We start from the raw sequence: 21,719 nt of genomic DNA on the forward strand, positions 1-21,719 counted from the left end.
ATTGGCTCCAGGGAATAAGGAGGACAAAAGATGATTCCTTTTATTGGCTTTCGGGGCACTTCCAAACTATTGCTATTTTGGGGTGTGATTCATAAATGGCCTAGAGTTAGGGCTGAGCAGTGAGCTGGCTAAGTGTGCTCCGGATACTGAATTGTTCAGGACAGTTAAAACAAAAAGGGATAGTGAGAAACTCCAAAAGGACCAAGAATGAAGCTGTGGAGTTATTTCAGTGAAGCAGGAAAGCTCCACAAGGGAAATTAAGGAAGCTAAACGAAACCATTTTCAGCTCGGGGGCATGGCCAGTGTGCAGTCTCTTGCACATGCACACAACCTTGCTGGCTTTGCTCTAGCTTCACAGTTGGAGGTGGTATGTCTCTGAATACCAGATTCTGTTGCACTCAGGTTCTGCTTAGAGGCTTCCTATAGGCACCTAATGAGAACAGAATGTCGGACCATGGCGGGCCTTTGGTTTGATCCACCATGGCTTTCCTTACGCTGAGAAAGTTGAAAGGAAATTCAGGGCCAGCCAGCTCGGGCACTCTGCTGCCCAAGGCAAAGTACAGGATATCACTTTCTCACATTCCATGTCCTTAAGTAAATTAGACTGGAATTAATTCTGAATTAAACAATGGGGAGAGAACAGTGTCTTCCACAAAATCTGAGAGCAGGCGTCAAGCTTTGGAGACACGCCACAGGCTGGGCAGTTCCGCACTCCAGCTTACGCTTGCACTTCCTCCCTCCGACATCTGCCGCCTAAGGCAGCTGCCTCATTCTGCCTAATCTAGTGGTGAGAAACTTATCTTCTCTACCTCCCACAGTTGACAGATGGGTGGGACCGGGGGCGAACAAAGGCATCATGACACTCGGGGCAGGGCATCGCTACGTAGGGCGCATGTGCTGTGGCGCTACGTACAATGCATGCACCGTACGTAGCGACGCTGCACATGCGCTGTACATAATGGTTTGCCGGTGGTGCTGCTCCAGCGCTGTGCGGACGATGCCGGGATTCCTCGGTTGCCGTTACGGAGGATCCTCTACATGCGGCTGTAGCGACGACGGAGGGATCCCACCGCTGTCTGTTCGGCACTCGAGTGGCGCTGCCAGCAAACCGCTATGTACAGCACATGTGTGGCGTCATTACATACAGCACATGCGTATGACGTCACACATGTGCTGTACATAGCGGCTGGCCGCTGGGGCCAGGATCCTCTGCTCGTGACTGCAGCTGTGAATGGAGGATCCTCCACATGCGGCTGCGGTGGCTGCTTGCGCCACAGTGAGCCCCTGCGGGGTGCCTTCTTGTCACCCCCCAGACATGGCATCTGGGGCGCACTGTCTCCCCGTTGTGACTCCACTGGGTGGGACCCCTGGCCCGTCAATCACACCAAGTGACTGATACCTGGCAAAGTTCCGCCGAGGTTACAGCAACCTCCTTTGCAGATATGCTTTCAGCACCCATAAGCTGGTTGGCACTGGGGGCACACCGTTAAGAAGGACCCCTGTGACTACCAATCAGCTGATCGCTAGCTACAGAGAGCCCCTTTCAAATCTCGTATCACTGAAGCACATTGTGTGGGCCGTCTTTTTTTTTTTTTTTTTTTTTACATGTGGCAATCTTTCATTGGGTACTGTCTATCACCACGCCCCCTACTTCCAGTTTCAATTAGTCGGGAAATAAAACTGACACTTCAGGAAGAATCAGCTGGTATAGGAGGTGGGAAAAGAAACTCTCTCTCATGCCCCTGTTCCCCCATCTCATTTGCTCTCCCTGTCCTGCCTTGGACATGCGTGCTATGTGAGAAATTGTCAGGATGCTGTCAGTGGCTCCCGGCTGGTTGCCCAGGAAAGTGTAAAGACAAGGGAAGGTTTCTTACTGTCCTCTTTTTATTTCATTATTTACAGAGAGAGGCTTGGGGATACAGCCTCTTGGAATAATGGCCTTGTCCCACGTGAATCTCCACCCCCTCCATCTCTCCCACTTCCTCATTCGTCACTTCTACGGGTGCTGCTACATGCCCTCTGTCTTTGAGCTCTTTGCTTTCCTACTTCCAAGGCTTGCCAGGTTCTGGGGGAGGAAGGTCTGAAATGCTATGTAAAGACACCATATCTGTCAGCTGTCACCCCTCCTTCTCCTCCTCTCCCATTATTTCCCAACTTTCTCCCTCATCTGCCCCTGAGCTATGACCTCCCACAAACCCCTGTTGTAAATATATACAGTGGTACCTCGGGTTACATACGCTTCAGGTTACAGACTCCGCTAACCCAGAAATAGTGCTTCAGGTTAAGAACTTTGCTTCAGGATAAGAACAGAAATCATGCTCCGGCGGCGCAGCAGCAGCGGGAGGCCCCATTAGCTAAAGTGGTGCTTCAGGTTAAGAACAGTTTCAGGTTAAGAACGGACCTCCGGAACGAATTAAGTACTTAACCCGAGGTACCACTGTACTGTCTTCCTCTTCCTCCTCCCTGGAAGCGTCAGGATGTGGAGGTGGTCTCCACCATTCCTCCTCTGCCCAGTCCTTGACAGAAATGTACTTTTGATTTTCTTCTCTAAGCTGTTGGTGCTGGGTGAGTGTGTAGAAATTGGAGTCACGCCTACTCTTGACTGGCTGTTCTTTGCCTCTCTGTTGCTGTGCAGCCAGCTGTAACACAGAGTCTTACTTTTGAAACTGTTGTTTTGTATGGAACCAGCAAATTGAAAAACATGTTTGTTAAAAAAAGAGGAAAAAATCCACTGTTTTGTCCACCTTGAAACATTCTTGAAATGTTTGCTTTGTTTGAAGTTCACTGTTGTGCAAATCCATTGACATTTTTTTAAAAAGGGTGCACGTGCACAGGTAAACAAATATCTTGGTACAGGCTCATGAAGGAGATTGGTTTTCTAGAACTTCCAGAGGATGAAGAAGTACTAACTGACAAGAGGGGACAGTAAGACACAGTGTGAACACTAGCGTGGACAGGAAACATTGAAATAGATTTCGGAGGCATAAAATTAGCACACAAAGGTGCACTTGAAAAATTGACCCATGTACACATTATCACCTTAATGTGGACACAGCCTTGGTTTGTCACCTACGTGCTGTGATTGTACAATTACAATACGTTTCAATGAAAATCTCAAAAGTTTGAAAGGCACGTATATATCCAAGAAGAAATCTATGTTACTCAACACACGAGCAGAAATTAAAAAGAGAGAGAGCCAGGTGTGCATTAAAAGTCAACCTGATGAAGAAATAGCGCCATCTTAGTTGTGAGTCACACTGGTGACTGAGAGCAGGTCTCAGGTTCACACATCAGATTTGACATTCTAATGGATGTGATGAAATCAGCATCATCAAGTTGTGTCTTTTTTATATATAAAGTGAAGTAACATTTCCTTTGCGTCACAGATACACAGTGGAAAGTTACCACATACTCAAAACTTTCTGAAATTTCAGTTCTCCGGACCACAGGTGTTGATATGCAAATCTATTGAAAGGATCAAGTGTTCTCTCTCTCTCTCTCTCTCTCTCTCTCTCTCTCTCTCTCTCTCTCTGTGTGTGTGTGTGTGTGATTTCTAGCAGAAGCCCTCCCTTTCCACACTGTCGGACTCAGCCAGCATGACCAATAGTCAAGGGTGATGGGAATTGTAATATAACTAGGCGGGTGGCGCTGTGGTCTAAACCACGGAGCCCCTTGGGCATGCCAATCAGAAAGTTGGTAATTCAAATCCCTGCAACTAGGTGAGCTTCCGTTGCTCTGTCTCAGCTCCTGCCAACCTAGCAGTTCAAAAGCACGCCAGTGCAAGTAGATAAATAGGTACCGCTGCGGCAGGAAGATAAATGGCGTTTCCGTGCGCTCTGGTTTCCATCACGGTGTCCCATTGTGCCAGAAGCGGTTAAGTCATGCTGGCCACATGACCCAGAAAGCTGTCTGCAGACAAAAGCCAGCTCCTTCGGCCTGAAAGCAAGATGAGAGCCGCAACCCCATAGTCGCCTTTGACTGGACTTCACCATCCAGGGGTCCTTTACCTTTACCTTTTATAACAAGCTCTGGAGGGCAACAGTTTTCCTACCCATAAGATAAAGTGTGTCCCACAAAGATACTCATTGGTCTCTAAGATAATGTTACCTAAGATAATGTTACCTTTGGACCAACCACATGACATCATACTTCATAGCAGAGGCATTATCTAAGTATTTTTGTTCTAAGAATCTCCTCTGGTTTGCGCTTTTCCATACCTCTGCCGTGATACCTGCATGGCATTTCCACACACTCACACAGGTATGCTAACTCTAGAAGCTGTGCACTAAAACAAAAGCTCTGGAAAGAAAGTGGGCACCAGGGCTCAGAGCATCATTTTTTGTGTTGTTGTGGCAGTTATTTTTTCCTGAGGTGATCTCACAGTTCCTCCTAACTGTGCTGTTGATGAGTAGAAACCGTTGGAAGAGCAGCACCAGAAATATGTGTGATGTGAGAGGGTTAGGTGGAAACTGAGTGAGCGTTTGTTGCCTTTTAGAACTGCAAGGCAGACTTTGAGAAAGGAAAGGCATTAAGAGTTTGTGGTTTAGATTTTTCCACTGGAAACTCAATATATTTATGTGGATTTGATTCTTGAAAGGCCGTAACAAAAAGCATTTCAAAAATCAGAAAGGGTGAAAACAAGAGTAGAGTCAGATTTTGAAATCAAATGTACTGGATGTACTGCATTTGGTTTTTAGAAAGACTATACATTTGCTTTTATATTATCATGGTCCTGTACAACTATTACAGGTGGGGGTTGCAGAGGAGGAAGGAGGGTCTTGCATACACTTGTGTTTAATAATTATTTTTCCCCTGCATGCACAATTTTGATGAACGAGAACCTTCATTCCCATTAGCATGCTTTTTTAGGAAAAGGTAATCTCAAAACTTATCTACATCGTTCTTTGAGTCCACCCCCCCCATTAATTTCAAATGTTTAGTTATTCAAACTAAGAGCAAAAACGGAATTCTTTTTAATAAGACCAAGGTGTTTATAAATAATCAAAGTCAGGGTTTTGCATAATCTGCGACTAGTTTGTGAACTACTCAAACACATTCAGAATGAAAAACGCTTTCCCATCTCTACTACCCAATTAATTCAAAAATAAGGTTGGGAGGAAGGTCTAAGGGCCTTTCCAGAAACTGTATTTTCCTTGGACGGATTGCATAGCTGCCACTGAACCATTAAGATGACATCACCCCGCAAGTTTACTCAGGCTGCTAACTCAGAGCTAAACTAGTTCCTATCAGAAGCAGAAAGCTGCTGTTGCGCCATATATGTTCTCTCTATGTTCCCTCCCTTAGACATAAACACTGTGTGAAGTAATGTCATTGCCCCACCACCAACGATGCAAAGGGAACATAGGAAGCTGACTTAAACCAGGTCAAACGATGCCCATCTAGTCCAGCTCTGTCAACTCTGGCAGTTGTTGTCCAGGGTCTGAGCCACAGTTTCCCATCGGCTGCTACTTTTAACTGAAGATGCTAGGCTAGAGACTGAACCTGTGCTATTACAGAATAGCTATAGCTCACAAGCTCAGCAATGTTTCCTGTCTTGATAGGTGGTTATGGGATGATGATGAAAGGGAAGCAAGTGAGCTGTAGAGGAGGGCTTCCTAAACTTGGGTCTCCAGCTGTTTTTGGACTACAATTCCCACCATCCCTGGCCAATGGGTGTTGTAGTCCAAAACATCTGGAGACTTAAGTTTGGGAAACACTGCTCTAGTGTAGTGGCCACACATCTTTCCCCCTAAGTCTTCTCCAAAGAGACAAAATAGGGGTAAAACAAGGACAGTGGTTTAACCAGGGATGAAGGATCAGGAAATGCAAGAAGCCAGCTCACCTTTTTCATGCGGGTGGCATTGCAGGATGGAGGAGGCTTCACTGGGGCCCTGATGAGGGAATTCAAACTGGCTGTGCCAGGGTGGATTAGATTTAAAACAAATCAATTTAAATCACTAGTCAGTAAGACTTAAATCACTAGTCAGTAAGACTTGATTTAAACTTTTTTTATTTTTTTTTACAGAAAGACTCATTCTTGCTGGTATAATCTTAATATTTACAACCAGATGAAGGTTTCATTTTTGGAATAATAAATTTTCAGAGTAGTTTTTACAGTTATATAAAAAATTACTGATTTGATTATACAATTAGAAATACATTGCAATGTTTAAGAAGTTAACTGTTTGTATTTGCACAACTTTTCTGCTGTACTTTATTGGAAGGAGAAAAATAATCATTTCCTTAATAATAATGTAAACAATTTATTTAAATAAAACAATAACATTATAGCAGATCTATCTGATGTGGTTAAACGTGTTTTTTTTAAAAAAAAACCCAACAACCTTAGACTGAGTTTTAGCACACATGAAAAACTTAAAACAAATCCTTATTTCCTGATGAATAGCCTTTGGACTATACTATAACCAAAATAGAAAACTATCTTTATTTTTCCTCCAAAAGCATTTTATTTTAAAAATCTGATTTAAATGTTTTTAAAATCCGATTTAAATTTTAAAAATCCAATTTTTTATTTTAAAAATCATTATTTTTATCCACCCTGGGCTGTGCCCTTCCTGATTGGCCTATCAGGAAACATATCCTGGCCTGCTCCCTGCTTTGGCAAATGGGGGTGCAGGCCGGGGCTTGGGCTGTGCCAGGGGCGGAGCTGACGGAGCTGACGGTGGACTTCCCTCAGATTCACCCCTTGCCCATTTAAGCAGCCAGCACCTGGGGCCCAGCCTGTCAAGCATTTGCTCGGTTGGCGGCTGGGCATTGGGGTAAACCTTTGTTTTGGACGGAGGGAAGGTTGTAGTCTCCGCCTACCCCTCCAAATGCTGGGGTATCCCGTTAAAGGGATCCTGGGGGAGTGGCCATGTCCGCATGCCCAGGGGGGCCAGGGCCAAAGGCACTCCCCCAGACGGCGGTCCCTGCGGGGGTCTCCCTATTGGGTCTTAGGAACCCCCACCTGGATTGACCACGCGTCACTTCCGGCGGGCGGGAGTGCCCCATGCCCAAGCCAAACCTCTTTCATCTGTATTCAATAAAGTTGTGGCCTGTTTTGACCCAAAACCAGTCTCATTGGTCTCTTGTTACAGTGGTACCTCTGGTTGCAAATGGGATCCGTTCCGGAGGCCCATTCACAACATGAAAAGAACACAACCCACAATGGCGCATCTGCGCATGCGCGGGTTGCGATTCTCCGCTTCTGCGCATGTGCGTGACATCATTTTGTGCGTCTGTGCATGCGTGACCCTTTCCTGTACTTCCGGGTCGCCACGGGATGTAACCTGAAAGAACGTAACATGAAGTGGATGTACCATGAGGTATGACTGTATTTGGGTTGGGCTATGGAAAGTCCAATGCCTGGTCCTGCAAGGGGCAGTTGGAGCCTATGCTGTTATGGATTGGGTAGGGGTGTATTGATGAAGAAGCAGGAGCCAGCCAATCAACACCATGCACTGCCATTTTTTGTTGCTAACTTGCATACCTATCTTGGCTTTTTATCCATTTGCAAGGCATTTTGAACAGAGGGAAGCAAGGTAAAAAATATTTCTAATCTACCCATCACTGTAAAGTAATCCTTGCCCTCCCCACACCAATGTGAATGGTTCTGAAATGATAACATCTTTTGTCCTTCCTTTCCCCACAGATCTGCCAAGCTGATGCCTTCCACATGTCAATGGACTACAATTCCTATCTTTCCTGACCATTTGCTATGCTGATTGGATTGGGGCTGATGGAAGTTGTAGTTCAACCATGTATGGAGGGCACCATATTGCCTAACCTTGTCTTATGCTCACCATAACCTGATGCCATCTACAATCTTGTAAAACATGAGGCTCTCGTCTAAAATATTCGTCCTCCTCTGTTATGTAGGGACAAAAGAATTCCATTATATGGTGCTATCAGTAAAATGAGAAAACATAATGATCTCTATAGAAAAATTATCTTTGTTTGGAAAGCCCCAAAGTTTGAACAATCGAGTGCATTGTGTTTGCAAATATGAATGCACTGCATTCATATTTTAAATTTGTATATGGACCTGAAAACAAATACTCTAGTTCTCAGGCTCTTTCCTGCTTTCCAGTCTCTGAATCTTCACTGATCTAAGTGCTCTGCAAATGCAACACAAAATATAGTGGAATTACTTCTGCACATTATGTTTCCTGGCATTCAAACTTTTCTCTTAATGTGAACAGTTTTGATCGTTGGCAAATGCCTCTGTCTGGGGCCCTTCAAAGCAGGGAAGGTCACCCTGCCTTTTAAAAATTGCTGTCAACCTCTGCCTGCCACAAACACACACTTCACCACACTTACCACTAACAGACAATGTTTCATGTGTGAACATGAACAGAGGCGAAGCGTTTGCATCCATATACTGTGCTGGCAATCATGTTAGCGGCGACTGCTATTTTTCTTTTTATTTATGTATTTATCCAGAAGATGCCTTCAGTGTTTCCCACCCTCATTGTTGCATATTCCATAAAAAAATAAGGGGAATGGGGGAATTAGCACCCAGTAAAAATGGGAAGTATGAGTGCCCCTACTGCCAGGAGGACACAGATAGTGAAGGGGTGGGTGGGGTTTTTATCTCCCTCTCTCCCCTTTTGAACTAAAAACAAAATTAGCTAAGAAGACCAAAAGCACTCTTGAACTAGTTTGTGAATAAATTATAGTGAGCTAGCTGCTTTTAGGGATACTTTGCCTCCCTTTTCATTTTTGAAACAATTTTAGATAAGATGCAAATATACTAAATGAAGAAGATGATGATGATGAAGAAGAAAAGGCTTGATGAATTTTGACTGTGCTCAGAAGGCTTGTAGACTATACACTAGGATGTTTAGAACTCAGGTACGACTGCTGAACCTCTCCTATTATTTTTGCTACTGCCAGGAGGTATAACGTTGCTACATTTTAGTCTTGAAATGCTGTTGTTGTATGCTGTTACATTTTGAATATATTGCTGCTTATTACTGCTGTTACTATGAAATTCTTCACAGTAGATTTTGTGATGTATCGGTCTCAGTGTTGTAAGCCGCTTGAGCCGAATTTTTGTGTGTATGGAAAAGGTAGCATACAAATAAAGCGATGCTGGTATTCATTGATGGAAAGAATTGCATTCTAGATGATTTACGAATTAATTCATCCTAGGTAGGCAGAGGGGTGTGCTTTGCGTAGTGAAATACGTTGGCTTGCTGGCTTGCTTGAGTTGGCAAGAACATAATGCCTTCTTGTTCCCCCCTCCCAACCTGAGATCTAGATTGCATGGATTCATCCATAAGGGTTGGTGGTCAGGTGACCCTTCCTTGAGCCATGCAGCAGGACAGGCCTAGAAGATGGCTATTTTATGAAGCAGTACGTCAGCTTGGTAACAACATGAGGCTCAAAGAGTGTTCTATTTTAAGACATCTCTACCAGCTACAGATTGGCATCTGTCACAGTCACAAAAATGGTATGCAGTTGGACATGCAATTCGGATATATCAGTAAGTCGGTGGCTATTCCTGATATATCTGTGACACTGGCTTTAGATTTCCCATCAAGAATGAACAAAGTTCCCCAGCCCAGAACTGTTTCTCCTCTCTTAAAAACATAAGAAAAGCCTTGCTGAATCGAGCCAGCATTGTGGTCTCATGATAGCCAACCTGATCCCCCCCCCTTTTAAAGTATATCTTTATTGATTTAAAATAAATACATTTATGGGGAAACTGACAAATAAATAATGAAGTCAAACGAACAACCACAATATAAGAAACAACAAAATTAGTATAACCAAATATAAAATACAGTGAGATTAATTGGAAGTCATTTTTAATTTCTTTCTTTATAAGTTTTATAATTGATTTCAGTATCGGGAGTATAAATGATGTTAGATAGCCAACCAGATCCCTATGGGAAGCCCAAAAGCAAGACCTGAGTGCAACAGCACCCTCCCCACTTGCCGTTTCCAGCATAGAATCATAGCATTGTAGAGTTGAAAGGGGTCACAAGGATCCTCTAGTCCAGTCCCCTGAAATGCAGGAATCTTTTTGCCCAGCCTGGGTCTCGAACCCATAACCCTGAGATTAATAGTATCGTGCTTTACCGGCTGAGGTATCCCAAAGGCTATCCTTCACGAATTTGTCTAATCATCTTTTAAAGCCATCCATGTTGGTGGTCATTATTATGTCTTGTAGGAGTGAATTGTTCAACTGTGCACTGTGTGAAAAACTGCTTTGTTTGGTTTGTCCTACATTTTCCAACACTGGATGTCCCTAATTTTGAGTATTATAGGAGGAGAGAAACATCTCCCTATCTGTTTTCTCTACACAGTGCATAGTCTAATATACCACTTCCATGTCCCCTCTTTCTTCCCTTTTCTCTAAACAAAAAGTCCCACATGTTGCAGCTATGGATTGCGGGGGGGGGGGGGACGGGCGGGGGGGGGGAGATTTGATTCAGTTCACAACTAAAGGTCAGTCTACCCAATCCACACCTTCTGAAACAAATGCAAACCAAAACACAACCATCGTTCAAAATTAGTAGTTTTCCAAATTCTGCAATACAGTTCTCCAGCCAATATGTACCAAAACATACTAAGGTAAAGTGTGCATAGAATGCATATATGTTAGTGAAAAGCACGTGCAGAAATGCATTTTACTATGGGAAATGTAAATATTAGGGAAAATATGCTGTGCAAAAATGTGTATATTGGGCAAAAATGCATACAACAATGTGTACCTTAGGAGACACTTACACTGAAATCCTGGTTCATTTTTGTAAGGACTTTAAAAGAATCATACTGCTGTGGTAGTGTGGAGAACTGAACTTTTAAGATAGGAGAAACAAGAAACTGAGAGAAACTAAAAATGACAGAGTTGCCCATTCCTATTTGCAACCTTTCCTGATAGGTGAGTTGCTCCAGCCTGTTAATCATTTTGGTTGCCCATTTTCTGAACTTTCTCTTGGCTTGTAGTACTGGACACCTTTTCTAATTTGCCTTTGTTTTGCTCTTTCCCCCCATCTATAATTGGAACTTTGCCTCCTCTTTCTACGCCAACTCCTTTTTCTGTTCTGGTCCTCCTTCTGCTTGCAACAGCCAATCTCTTATCTTTCATACCTCCTCTCCCTTTTCAAGTTCTTCCTCAAAATTATTGTCTTGATAAGGTGTTTTGTGAACCATCCTACCACCATTCTTCCTGCTCTTCCACAGTCATCAGACTCAATCCTCAGAACCCACAACTCACAATTCCCTGGCCCCTCCTTCTCCCATCTTTCTGACGATGCCATTTCCTTTTTAGAAATTGTCTCTGCAAAATTCCAAAGCTGCTGTCTAAACTTCTTGAGCTGAAAGTGGGAAGCAAATGGGAAAAAGTAGCACTGGAGTTCAGAGAAGGGGTTACAGTTTGAAACTGGAGATATATAACTGCTTTGTACAAGGAAACTTCCCGCTTCATACTACAGTATATTGTTAACAACAGCCATAGTAGTGGTGGTGGAAGCATATACATAAAGGCTCCTGACTCCTTTGGAACAATTCTTTAAGAGGATGCAACAAGAACGGGATAAGGACTTTCAGTCTTACTCTACTAACTCAGTGTGTTCCAGAAGCTGGCTGCTGTTGAATGAAACTTGTGTGGTTTTCTTCTCTTCTGTCCTTTTAGAAGCAAGCTATTGCTTAACGTGGGAGTCTGAAACTGATGATGTACTTCCTCTCTGTTTCAACCACAAAGGATATTTCAGACAATTTTGATTTTGAAACGCAATGATAAGGAAACAGCTTGGGTTCAGCGGGTTAAATCTAGACTTACCGTTATGCTTAGAATGACCAATTTATAGCGCAATCCTAGGCATGTCTTCTGTGGAACTTTCTCTCTAGTGAGTGGGCTTAGGGTTTCAGTCTTAAGTTCCATTGATTTCAGTGGGTCTGCGCTAAGCATGACCAAGGAAGCGATTCTAACTCCCATTTCTGCTGGAAAAAAACACTTCTCCATCCACTGGCCTGCTGCTCATGGCAGCCATGGCAAAAAAAGACAAGACAGCAGTAGGGTCAAACCCTATCTGGAAGCAATCACTGCACCAGTGGGCCTTCTGCCTGCATGTCTGGCAGCCAGCAGGAGATTGGCTAAGCTCGATGAAAGGACACCTAATCCACATACATCCCTCACAGCCTGATGTATGGGGGAACTGAACCAGACAAGCCATTGACCGAAGCCAGCAGGCTTGTCTTAAGTTCACCAGGTTTATCTACCATCCTATCCCATTTGCCACATCTTTTGAAGGAGGAGGAGTTCCAGAAAAGCATCTCACCCATATTAATCACTAAGCTTAAATGTGCCATTGCAACACCATGAGTTTTGCCACAGCAAACAATCCACTTTTTCTTTGTCGGAGGCCCTGTGTGGGAAAGGGTTGCCTTACAGAGGACACAATGAGGGATTTGGGTGTGTGGTGGTGGTGGTTTCCTGCTTCAAAAACTACCCACCAACCCACCTTTCTGTCTGCCCCCTTCAAGACTTTTTACAGTGCTATATGAGGTTTCTCCTTTAATTGATTTGTGGGATTTCTGTTAATTTCTGGAACTGCACAGGTGCTTCCTTTTGCTCTTTGCTCTCTTGCTACAAGTGTTACTACAGCCATCAAGAGAATGTGTTTGTGTGGGTATATATAAAATACGTGTGTGTGTGTGTGTGTGTGTGTGTATGGGCATAGCCAGGATTTTTATTAGGGAGGGCAAAGGCTTTCTGTGTGTGTGGGGAAGAACCTCAGATTTGTATTGATTTAGGGGGGGTCTGCACCTGCCCCCCCCCCGCCGTTATGCCCATGTATGTGTCTATGTGTGTACAATCAGGGAAAGGTTGGGCGCGGAGACATGACGCTGTGAGGGACAGAAAGAAAAAACACAAGTGCTTCCTTCCATACGCTTTTGACCCCAAGTGCCCAGAAAAATCTGCCCAAATCTTTCCACAAGTATTTTTATTTATCTACTTGATTCAGGGGCGCAGCTGACCCCTCCCGACCCCTGGCTACTCCCATGAATATACGTGTGTGTGTGTGTGTGTGTGTGTGTACACACGTGTGCATGTACGTGTTTGTGTATAGATATATTAAAATGTGTGTGCATGTGTGTAAAATCTGGGGAAGGTGGGGCGGTGGAGACCTGGCACTGTGACGGACGGAAAGGACAAAAAAACCACACCAAAGCCCTTCCTGCTTGTCCTTCCCCTCCGGCGCGCGCCCCTCTCTCCTCCCCACGCGAGCGGGGCTGAATGCCGCCCAGTCCGAAGGCGGATGACATCACCGCCCCCTTTCCCGCCCACGGTGACTCACCCTCACTCACTCTCTCTCTGAGGCCTTTCCCCGCCCCTCCCTGTGACGCGGCGGAGGGCGGGGCTTCCCTTGAAGCTGACGGCGATGACGTCAGCAGCGCCTGGGGACGAGAAACTTAAACGGAGTGAGGGGGGAAAGGAAAGAAAGGGAGGGGAGGGGGCGTGGCTTCGGAGGCTGACAGCGTCGGGGCGGGGCGAAGGGCGCGAGGCAAGTCCGTTTGGCTCAGCGGGGAGGCAGTCAGTTGCGCGCGGGAGCGAGCGGGCTGCAGCAGCAGTAGCCAGAGTAGCAGCGCTAAGCGGGAGGCGGCGGCGGGGCGAGAGCGAGCGAGCCCGAAGGGAGGGGGAGAGAGGAAGGGAGAAGCGGCCGCCGTCAGGGGAGGAAGCGGCCTGGCAGGCGAAGAAGCAGGAGGAGGAGGAGCGGGGGAAAGGAGCGAGGCAGAGGGGGAAGGAGGCGGGTGGGCGTCCGCCTGAGGGGCTACGTGAGGGCAGCCGGCGAGTGGGAGGGGCCTCCTCGCTGCCGATTCTTCCGCTGCTCGTGTTGAGGAGGACCGACTCCCTCTCCTCCCTCCTCCTCCTGCGCGTGGCCCACGGCGGGGATGGCGGTGCTGGATCTGGCCCTGGAGGGACTCGCCATCTTCGGGCTCATCCTCTTCCTGGTGCTGTGGCTCATGCACTTCATGTCCATCATCTACACGTAAGTGAGGCCTCCCTCCCTTGTGTCTCCTCCGTTTCCACAAAAGGTGGGAAGGAAGGAAGGGGAGAATTTGGGGTGGTGCCAAAATATTGAGGGGGGGGTCGCCCAGGTAAGTCCCGCCCTGCATAATCGATCACAAGGCCACACACCATTTGAATGGCAATGGTCATCCCTTGTGTGTGTGGCGGGGAGGGCTCTCTTGCTCCTTCAAATATTTTATTTGGGGGTGGGCGAAGGTGGAACTCTGCCCCCAGGCTCCTATGGGGGGCATTGAGGTTTCTAGATCTCGGTGTGCTTGGCCCCCCTCTCCCCCTCCCTCTTCAGAAACCTCCATGCATTCTTCCTCCCTCTCTGGTTACATAGCTGAGGCACCTGCTTCGCCCTGCCCTGCCCTGCCCAGCCCATAATACTGATAAGGGCATGAATGTTGCCCTGTAACCGTAGGCGTGTCCCCTTGCCTTGCCAGTCTTTCGTGTTTTTGGCCATTGCCGAAAGTCACCCGCTCCTTTCATGTGGGTCCTGGGGTGCAGGGTGGGGGGAGGGCAACTTGAATGAAATGTTGGGGGGAGGTAAGCTCCGCCTGCATAACTGATGTGGCGCATGCACACCTTTTGAACGACAACACCCATCAACAATTTTATTGGGAGGTGGGCCAAAAGGACCTTGGGGCCCTAGGAGTTGGGTCCTATGACTGTCCCCCTAAAGTGCCACATACCTCAAGCCGGCTTTCTCCTCCCACCTTCACACGCATGCTTTGCACACACCAATGAACCTCGCTTGTGCTCAGTGTATCTGTAGTCGCGCTGTCCCTTTGGATTAACGTAGCCTGTGCTAAGCAAGAGCAGAGGAACAAGTGGAGTGCCAGCTACAGAGTTGATGGTGATAGTCATAATCATAGTCCCTTTCAATTCGTCTTGTTTGCCAGCTCAGCTCATGCCTGTATCACAATGTACATAGTTATTTGAACCTGTTCCTTATGGCGTCTGTCCAGATGGCCACCTACACAGTTGCCTTTATTGCAGTGCAGGTGGTCTGTGCATATGAATTCTTAACAAACAATTTTATGATACTGTGCTTTGTTGTTGTTCACCTGTCTTACCTATTTAGAGGCAATGGCTATGGAGCCACCATGGCAGACTTTGATGATCGGTGCTCAGCTGCAAGCCTACCTCTTAACTCCCATTTCAAAATACCTATGCTGTTCAGTGGAATTTTATGTTGTCATTGTATCGGTAGCCTGTCTTTCCTCCTAGATGCTCAAGGCAGTGCCTGTATTCATCCCCCCTTGCAGTAAAGGCTATAGCTGACAATTTGTTTCTGGTTTCCTTGTTAGTGCTAATATTGCAGGCATGTGTGTGTTCTTCACTCTTCATTATAGTCATATAATGCTCTTAATGTTCACTGCAACCTTGCATGGATTCATTGTGCATACATACGTTTAAGGGTATTCTGTGAAGACAGGTGTTCATTGTCCTTCTATTCTTACTTCAGCTTGTACAAGCAGAGTGTGAAATAGAACAAATGATTTCAAAGTAGGACATGTTCTGCTTCTCAGGGAGGAGCCAAAAAGATGTGACGGCTTATTACCGAAGAGATTACTACTCTTAGCTATGTTTCAGTGGAGGTGTAAGCAAATGTTGGAATATTGATACATTATGGAATTAATTTCGTATTGAGAGAAAAAGTGGCTAGAATATTTTATGAGGTAAAATATGCTTTGTTCTTGAGAAACTGATTTGGTGGTGTGTTTGAGGAAGAAAATAGCATATAGGAAAAAAGATTGAGAGATTACTATTTGTTAGTGTTGATTCTTACTTGAATGAAGCACTGGATTTCTCATGCCTGCCACTAATTATTACAGATGGATTCCTGACTTACACATGATGTATTGTAGTGAATCCAGTGTCACTAAAGTTCTCTTGTTTGACCTTTTTGGGGACTCTGTTGAAAAATTATATGGCTATAGTATGTGTGTGTTTACAAGACTGAAGTAGTAATGATTTGATAATAAAGCAATAATTAGTTTGGAACTAGTAATTAGTTTGGAATTAGTTTGGAGCCCTAATACTGTGATTGTGACAGATCTCTCTGATTTTCCCAGGAAGCCTCCAGATGTAAATGCAATACACCACACTCCTCTGTACTCTGTCATAAACTTTAGCGTAAGGAGTGTCATCCTTCTTGTGCAACAGAATTCTGCCTCTGCAATAAAATTTCTTCTGCAGCCTCCTGTGCCTCCCAAATTTGTTTTGCAGGGTTAGGGAGGCCGCCAGAGGTGATGGGGGGGGGGAGGAATGTCTTGTTGCACCATATGGTGTGTTGTTGGCTATTGCCTTAAAAGTGCTGCCAAAGCTTTCTCTCTTTTTTCCCTTTTGGTTTGCTAAAAACTGCTGTGAAAGGCAATAGGACTTAAGCTGCAAAATTACAACAGGGTGCCATTAAACAGATCTGCTAATTATGAACTTTTCTTTGGTGTGGTGTTCATAGGAAGGAAATGCACCTTTTCATTTGGTGTGTATGACACACTAATAAAAGTTAATGCACTGTGAACAAAAATATCCATAATCATCAAACATCTTGGATGACTCCAATTATCATGCAGTGTATATATGAGTACAGCTGCAGAAAGCAGTTGAGGAATTGCCATACAAGCAACTATTCCAGTGGGCTTGTTACTCCCTCTTTAGCATGCTTGAAATTTCCTTGAGCAGCATGTATATAGCAACCTATGCATGGTGGTCATATGAGGGCAGGTAGCTGCTAGCATACTAGGTTTGTGTAATGCACAAAAATAAACTTGTGCATGAAAATGCATATGTCACTGTATGTCTGAGTATTAGTACTGACCTTTTACTGTTAAATGATTTGCTTTCAAGGATTATTAGTTCTAAAGTCCTGTCAGTGACTTCTTCAGCAGTTTATCAATCAGTTTGAAAGTTAAAAACAAATCTGCTACTGCTTCTGCTGAATTTTCTTTAAGTCTACAAGGAAGAAACATATGCACAATGTTTCCAGAAATAATGGTTGTTGCAATAATACAGCCAAGTACTGTAGCAAAAACTGTATCTTATTTGAACACCTTTAAGATAATTTGTAGCATAGCACTCTCATACTATAATAGCTAATGGTTCTATTATAAAATGGATAAATTTGTTGTTCAGGTGTAGGACAATGGCCTAAAATGGGTATGTAATGCTCAGGGAATAAAAATATTGGCTTCTAATACTTGTTTTAAATGCTTTTCACATATTAAGTTATATAGTGGGTCTATTCGAAATTGTGACTCTTTCTATACTGTATGTATTTAGATGTATTATCTACCCTTTTGATCCTGCATTTTCTAAATGTCACCCCATTTTGGAATCCTTTTAATTTGATATTAATAGTGCATGGATTGTGTTGTCATTAAACAGCATACCGGTAATTGGGAGACCATGCTTGCAGACGACATAAACACAGCCCTATAAGCTGCATTTAAAACCACCATCATACAGTTTTGTGCACTTTAAGCTACAGGATGTGTGCAAGTAAAAATAGGGTTGTCTTTATACAGAATTCCTTCCATTTAACACTATGATTCACTGATAACAGATTGGGGAAGTGCTTGAATTAAAACAAAATATGGGACAGGGATACTAAAAAGACAAGTAAATATTAGAACACTCATCTGTAGTCCCTCTGTAGGAATGGATACACTCCTTTGCTCTGGGTCTCTACATGCATGCTGATCAGAAGCGCTTGCAGTACTGATCTGTTTGGGATATGAGGAGTATCCCACTTATCCCCCTTCATTGATGTCAGAGCTGACTATACATTGGGGTGATAGTAGCTCTAGTTCCAAATGAGCACCCCCCCCTTTAAAAAATAACAATGAAAAGTGGCTAGTAGTGATTACTGTCTATAGCAGAATAGTGTTAAGGGAAGGTGGTTTACTTAATCCTTTCTCTTAAGGCCATTTAAATGCTCAGTATTATCCCTCAGTTGCTTTTCCCTGTAGGAGAAAGATAACAGATCTTAGTGTATTTTGCCCTGTGGGGACTGGAGATAAGCAGCTTGAAAGGCATGCAATTTATGCAGGAAAAAAATCACCTGGAGAGAAAGAGCCCCTTGCCCAAAGGTACTCTGTTCAGGATTGTATTCTCCTGCATCAGCTTCTCATTTAAGAAAAGTGGAGGGTTTATGCTTCACTATATGCATTTGGTCAAAAAGCATATGGATTGCTCTTGCAGTTTTCTTTTACAGTTAATATTTCTCTATCATTATGAGGTAATTACTGATAGCAAATAAGTGAATGCTGATATAAATCTAGAAGGAAATCCGAATAAAAATGGTAACTCTCCTAGCATTAATAATGCTTGAGAATAGTTTTTAAGGAAGAATAGATTTTTAAAAAACCCAGAATGGTACTTATATTAATTTATCAGACTCAAAAGGCTGTTAATACAGACAGGAGGTGCTTCTGAACAGTAAAGCTCTTGAAACATTAAATGAATGTCTAATGTATTGTAAGAAAGGAAAATGTGCTTCCCTACATAAAATACGTTGATTTCTGTAATATACTGCAACATCACTAGTTTCATAAAACAACTATATTTCTGAGCATAACATCTTGCTAAGGTGGGACTTGTGAACAGCCCTCTGATTTTTTTCTATAGCAAATAGCCCCCCCCCCATAAAGGTATTTATGTTCAGTCTAGAGGCTTAAAGCACCTGATTTTTAGTTGTTGCTCTGAGTGTTGGAGAAAGGGAGGGTGGGAATGGAGTGAATGGAAGTGAATGAATAAGGTAGCAGAGTTTGGTTGCCTACCTTGCAGTGCTGGGGGTGCCTTGCTGCTTTCCTTTGAGCCGATCTGTTCCTCTGTAGCAGCATGTGTTGCTGCTAATAAAAGTTACATTTATTGCACACATACTATGCAAGGAGCTTTATCTGGTGTAGAGGAAGTAGAAGGTGGATAGAGTCTCAGAATAGCATCCTAAGGGCTGAGAGGAGCAGTCCTGCCCATCACCCTAAAAAGTATTGCTGAACAGTTTTGGCCACCAGTGATAAACTCTCCTTGAGCTGAATTCAGTAACAATCTTACTTGTGTTGAGTAAGCAGTATTGTAGGCTTGCAAATAACTGCCTAGCCCTCTGAGCAGCATTAGAAATTAGCCAGGTGTGCTTTGTGACTAGTGTGGGTCCAGTTGCGACCATATGGAGATCTCTGGATGCCAGGTTGGTAACTGACATCTCCATCTGGCTGGCCTCTCCAGCTTTCTTAAGCAGGTAAGCAGAAGAGCTTATTTATTGCATTTATATCCCATCTTTTTCTCCAAGGAGTACATGGTTCACCCCTCCCCCTCTGCAGTTAATCCCTACAACAGCTCTGTGAGGTTGAGGCTGATCTTCCAGGTCCTAGCCTGACACGTTAACCACTCTACCACACTGGATTCCTAGGGTTCTTCTGCTATGGGGCAGCTATATAAATTAATCAAGTAAATAAATAAATATTGAGAAAGCAAAATGTCCCTTGGAGAAGGATCTGAAATATTTTTTCTTGAAGCTTGAATTTGTTTTATTCTGGATTGCTTTATTTGATGTTTTAATGTTTTGTAAACCACTTTGAGATTTTTTTTCTTTAGAATATAAAGCAGTATGGAAACGAAATGAATAACAATAAAAATAAAAGGTGCCTAGACATTTCATTGTGACAACCACAAACTCTGTTTAGGGTGCCATTTGGTGATTAGCTTATATATCTAGTTTCTAATACTGCTTCAGAGGCTTCTGATAATTTTCTCTAGGTGGCCAAGTGGGATAGCTCTTGTGCAGCCCCCCCCCATTTCCCAGCCCCCCTTGTAGAAATGGGGGAACTGCCTGGAGGATAGTCTTAGTCCTATTTAACACAGATATATGTTCTGGATTAGGTAGATGAGAATGTTTCCCTTCTTGCAAGTGTGAGAGAAATAACTAAGTGAGTTTTCTTTAGAGTCCCTCTAAAGATTGCATAAAGGGCTTTCTCCCTCTGTCTATTCTGGGCTGTGGAAGGTGGGGATGTTCTTACATGGTTCCTCCAGAATAGAGCTCCATTTTAAGTAGAATTCTACATACAATAAGCCAACTGGCAGGACTGTCTTTCTTTTCCATCCCTGCAATAGGAGCAGAAAGAGGATGCAATTTCTGCCAGACCCACTTGTTCACCCAGTCAGACAGACGCAGAGGAGCTGGCTGCTTTATTTCTTTCTGCCTCTCACCTCCTGCTAGAGTGAAAGAGACAAAAAGGCCTGGATGGCTATGTTTTGCTTTCTGTCTCTTTCCCTGGTAGTAAGAATAGAAGGTTGTACACTCTCTCTATAGCAGGATTATGCACTTCTGGCATTTCCATTCCTTCCTGACTTCCCGTGTCTTCTAGGATGCTGTGGCATAAGAGAGCAGCATATTTTCAGGTTTTATTGTACAGTTTCTATTTCCTTCTGAGACGGGATTATGGTTCTAGTTATTTCTGTTTTTCTGCTGCTGAGCTAATGGAAGTTTTGGAGTTTATTTACACCCATAAAAGAGCATCAGGGAAAGGTTAAACACTCTTGCTCAGCATTATTGCTCCAGTCAAATTCATACTCTTGTGGCTGCTTTCAAAGTTGTTTCTAAATGCAAAATTAGATAGCTGATTTTGCTCCCACAGATTGAGCAGTTTGGCTTTTAGTTCTCTTCTAGTGCATTTTGGTGTTTTCCTTTTAATGTCAATGTATAGTTTTTACTGTCTGCAAATCTATCCAAGATAGGTGTTTTTTAATTTTTTTAAAAAAAGATAATCTTAGATATTACACTTCATTTTCTAACTTTTACTCTGCAAGTCTGGCAAGCATCATTTAATTAATTCAACAAGTTATTGGTAAGGATACTGAATACCATTGAATCCTTAATATTCCCACATTCATCTTTCCCAGTTTGTTGTGTATTACATTCTGTACTTCCATCTTCACGTAATTTTGGTCAGCTCTGTAATTTCTCAAGCTTGCTTATGAGAATGATATCTGGAACTGCAATAAAAAAACAACTTACTGGGATCTATGCACATTGTGGGAACTGAATTGCATAATGGACCAATTGTTTTTCCAAGTAAGGTAAATGGGCTAGTCTGTCACATCAAATGGTATTGATTACTAGTATTCAGTTTCATCCAGTGTTTGAATATTAATATTTCCCTTGTATCTTCTAAAGTAAAATAAAATTACCAAGTCTGCAATTTTTGGCTTTTCTCTTTTTAAAACCCTTTCCTGAGACTCTTTAAGGTATCATATATACATAATAGTGATTCCAATTTAAATGAATTCATATTTTCCTGATGCAAATGTCCTTATCATTTCATGATCATCTGCTTCTCTCTTAGTGTTCTTTTGTAAAGGATGAACCAAAGTAGGTGAGAGTCCACTGTTCATTCTTTTCAGCATTTCAGCTCCCTACAGTTCACCTAACCATCCAATATATTCTCTAGTCTCTTCCTTTGTTTCTAGCATATTTCTAAACACTTTAAACACATATTTTTAAACACTATTTTTAAACTTTGGCCTTTGGGTAGTGTAATACTTTTTGGGAAGATATTTTCCCACTAGATAAATCCCAGTATTGTACCATTCTTTCCACATTCTGTAACATTTTCTCTCTCTTGAGATAATTAAAAAGACTCCAGTCCTAACTGCATTAGTTTTATGCTGTAATTTTCCATGTGGGTATAAT

At 43.4% G+C, this 21,719-nt stretch overlaps 1 protein-coding gene and 1 long non-coding RNA gene across 2 annotated transcripts in view; both read left to right on the forward strand.

The window, feature by feature from the left end:
- The first annotated feature begins 2,217 nt into the window (after positions 1-2,217).
- LOC310753141 overlaps positions 2,218-21,719 on the forward strand; it is a 249,930-nt gene continuing 230,428 nt past the window's right edge. Inside the window, exon 1 of the long non-coding RNA XR_014543224.1 lies at positions 2,218-2,431. This is a non-coding gene — a long non-coding RNA (uncharacterized lncRNA). The remainder of the gene's footprint in view (positions 2,432-21,719) is intronic.
- Positions 13,487-21,719, forward strand: part of UGCG (UDP-glucose ceramide glucosyltransferase) — a 33,854-nt gene continuing 25,621 nt past the window's right edge. The window contains exon 1 of the mRNA XM_083593744.1: positions 13,487-14,003. Within this exon, the coding sequence (XP_083449870.1) occupies positions 13,906-14,003 (98 nt within the window). The 5' untranslated portion in view covers positions 13,487-13,905. The remainder of the gene's footprint in view (positions 14,004-21,719) is intronic.

The sequence above is a fragment of the Podarcis filfolensis genome, assembly GCF_964270895.1.
Source record: "Podarcis filfolensis genome assembly, chromosome: 17".
Lineage (NCBI taxonomy): Eukaryota > Metazoa > Chordata > Lepidosauria > Squamata > Lacertidae > Podarcis > Podarcis filfolensis.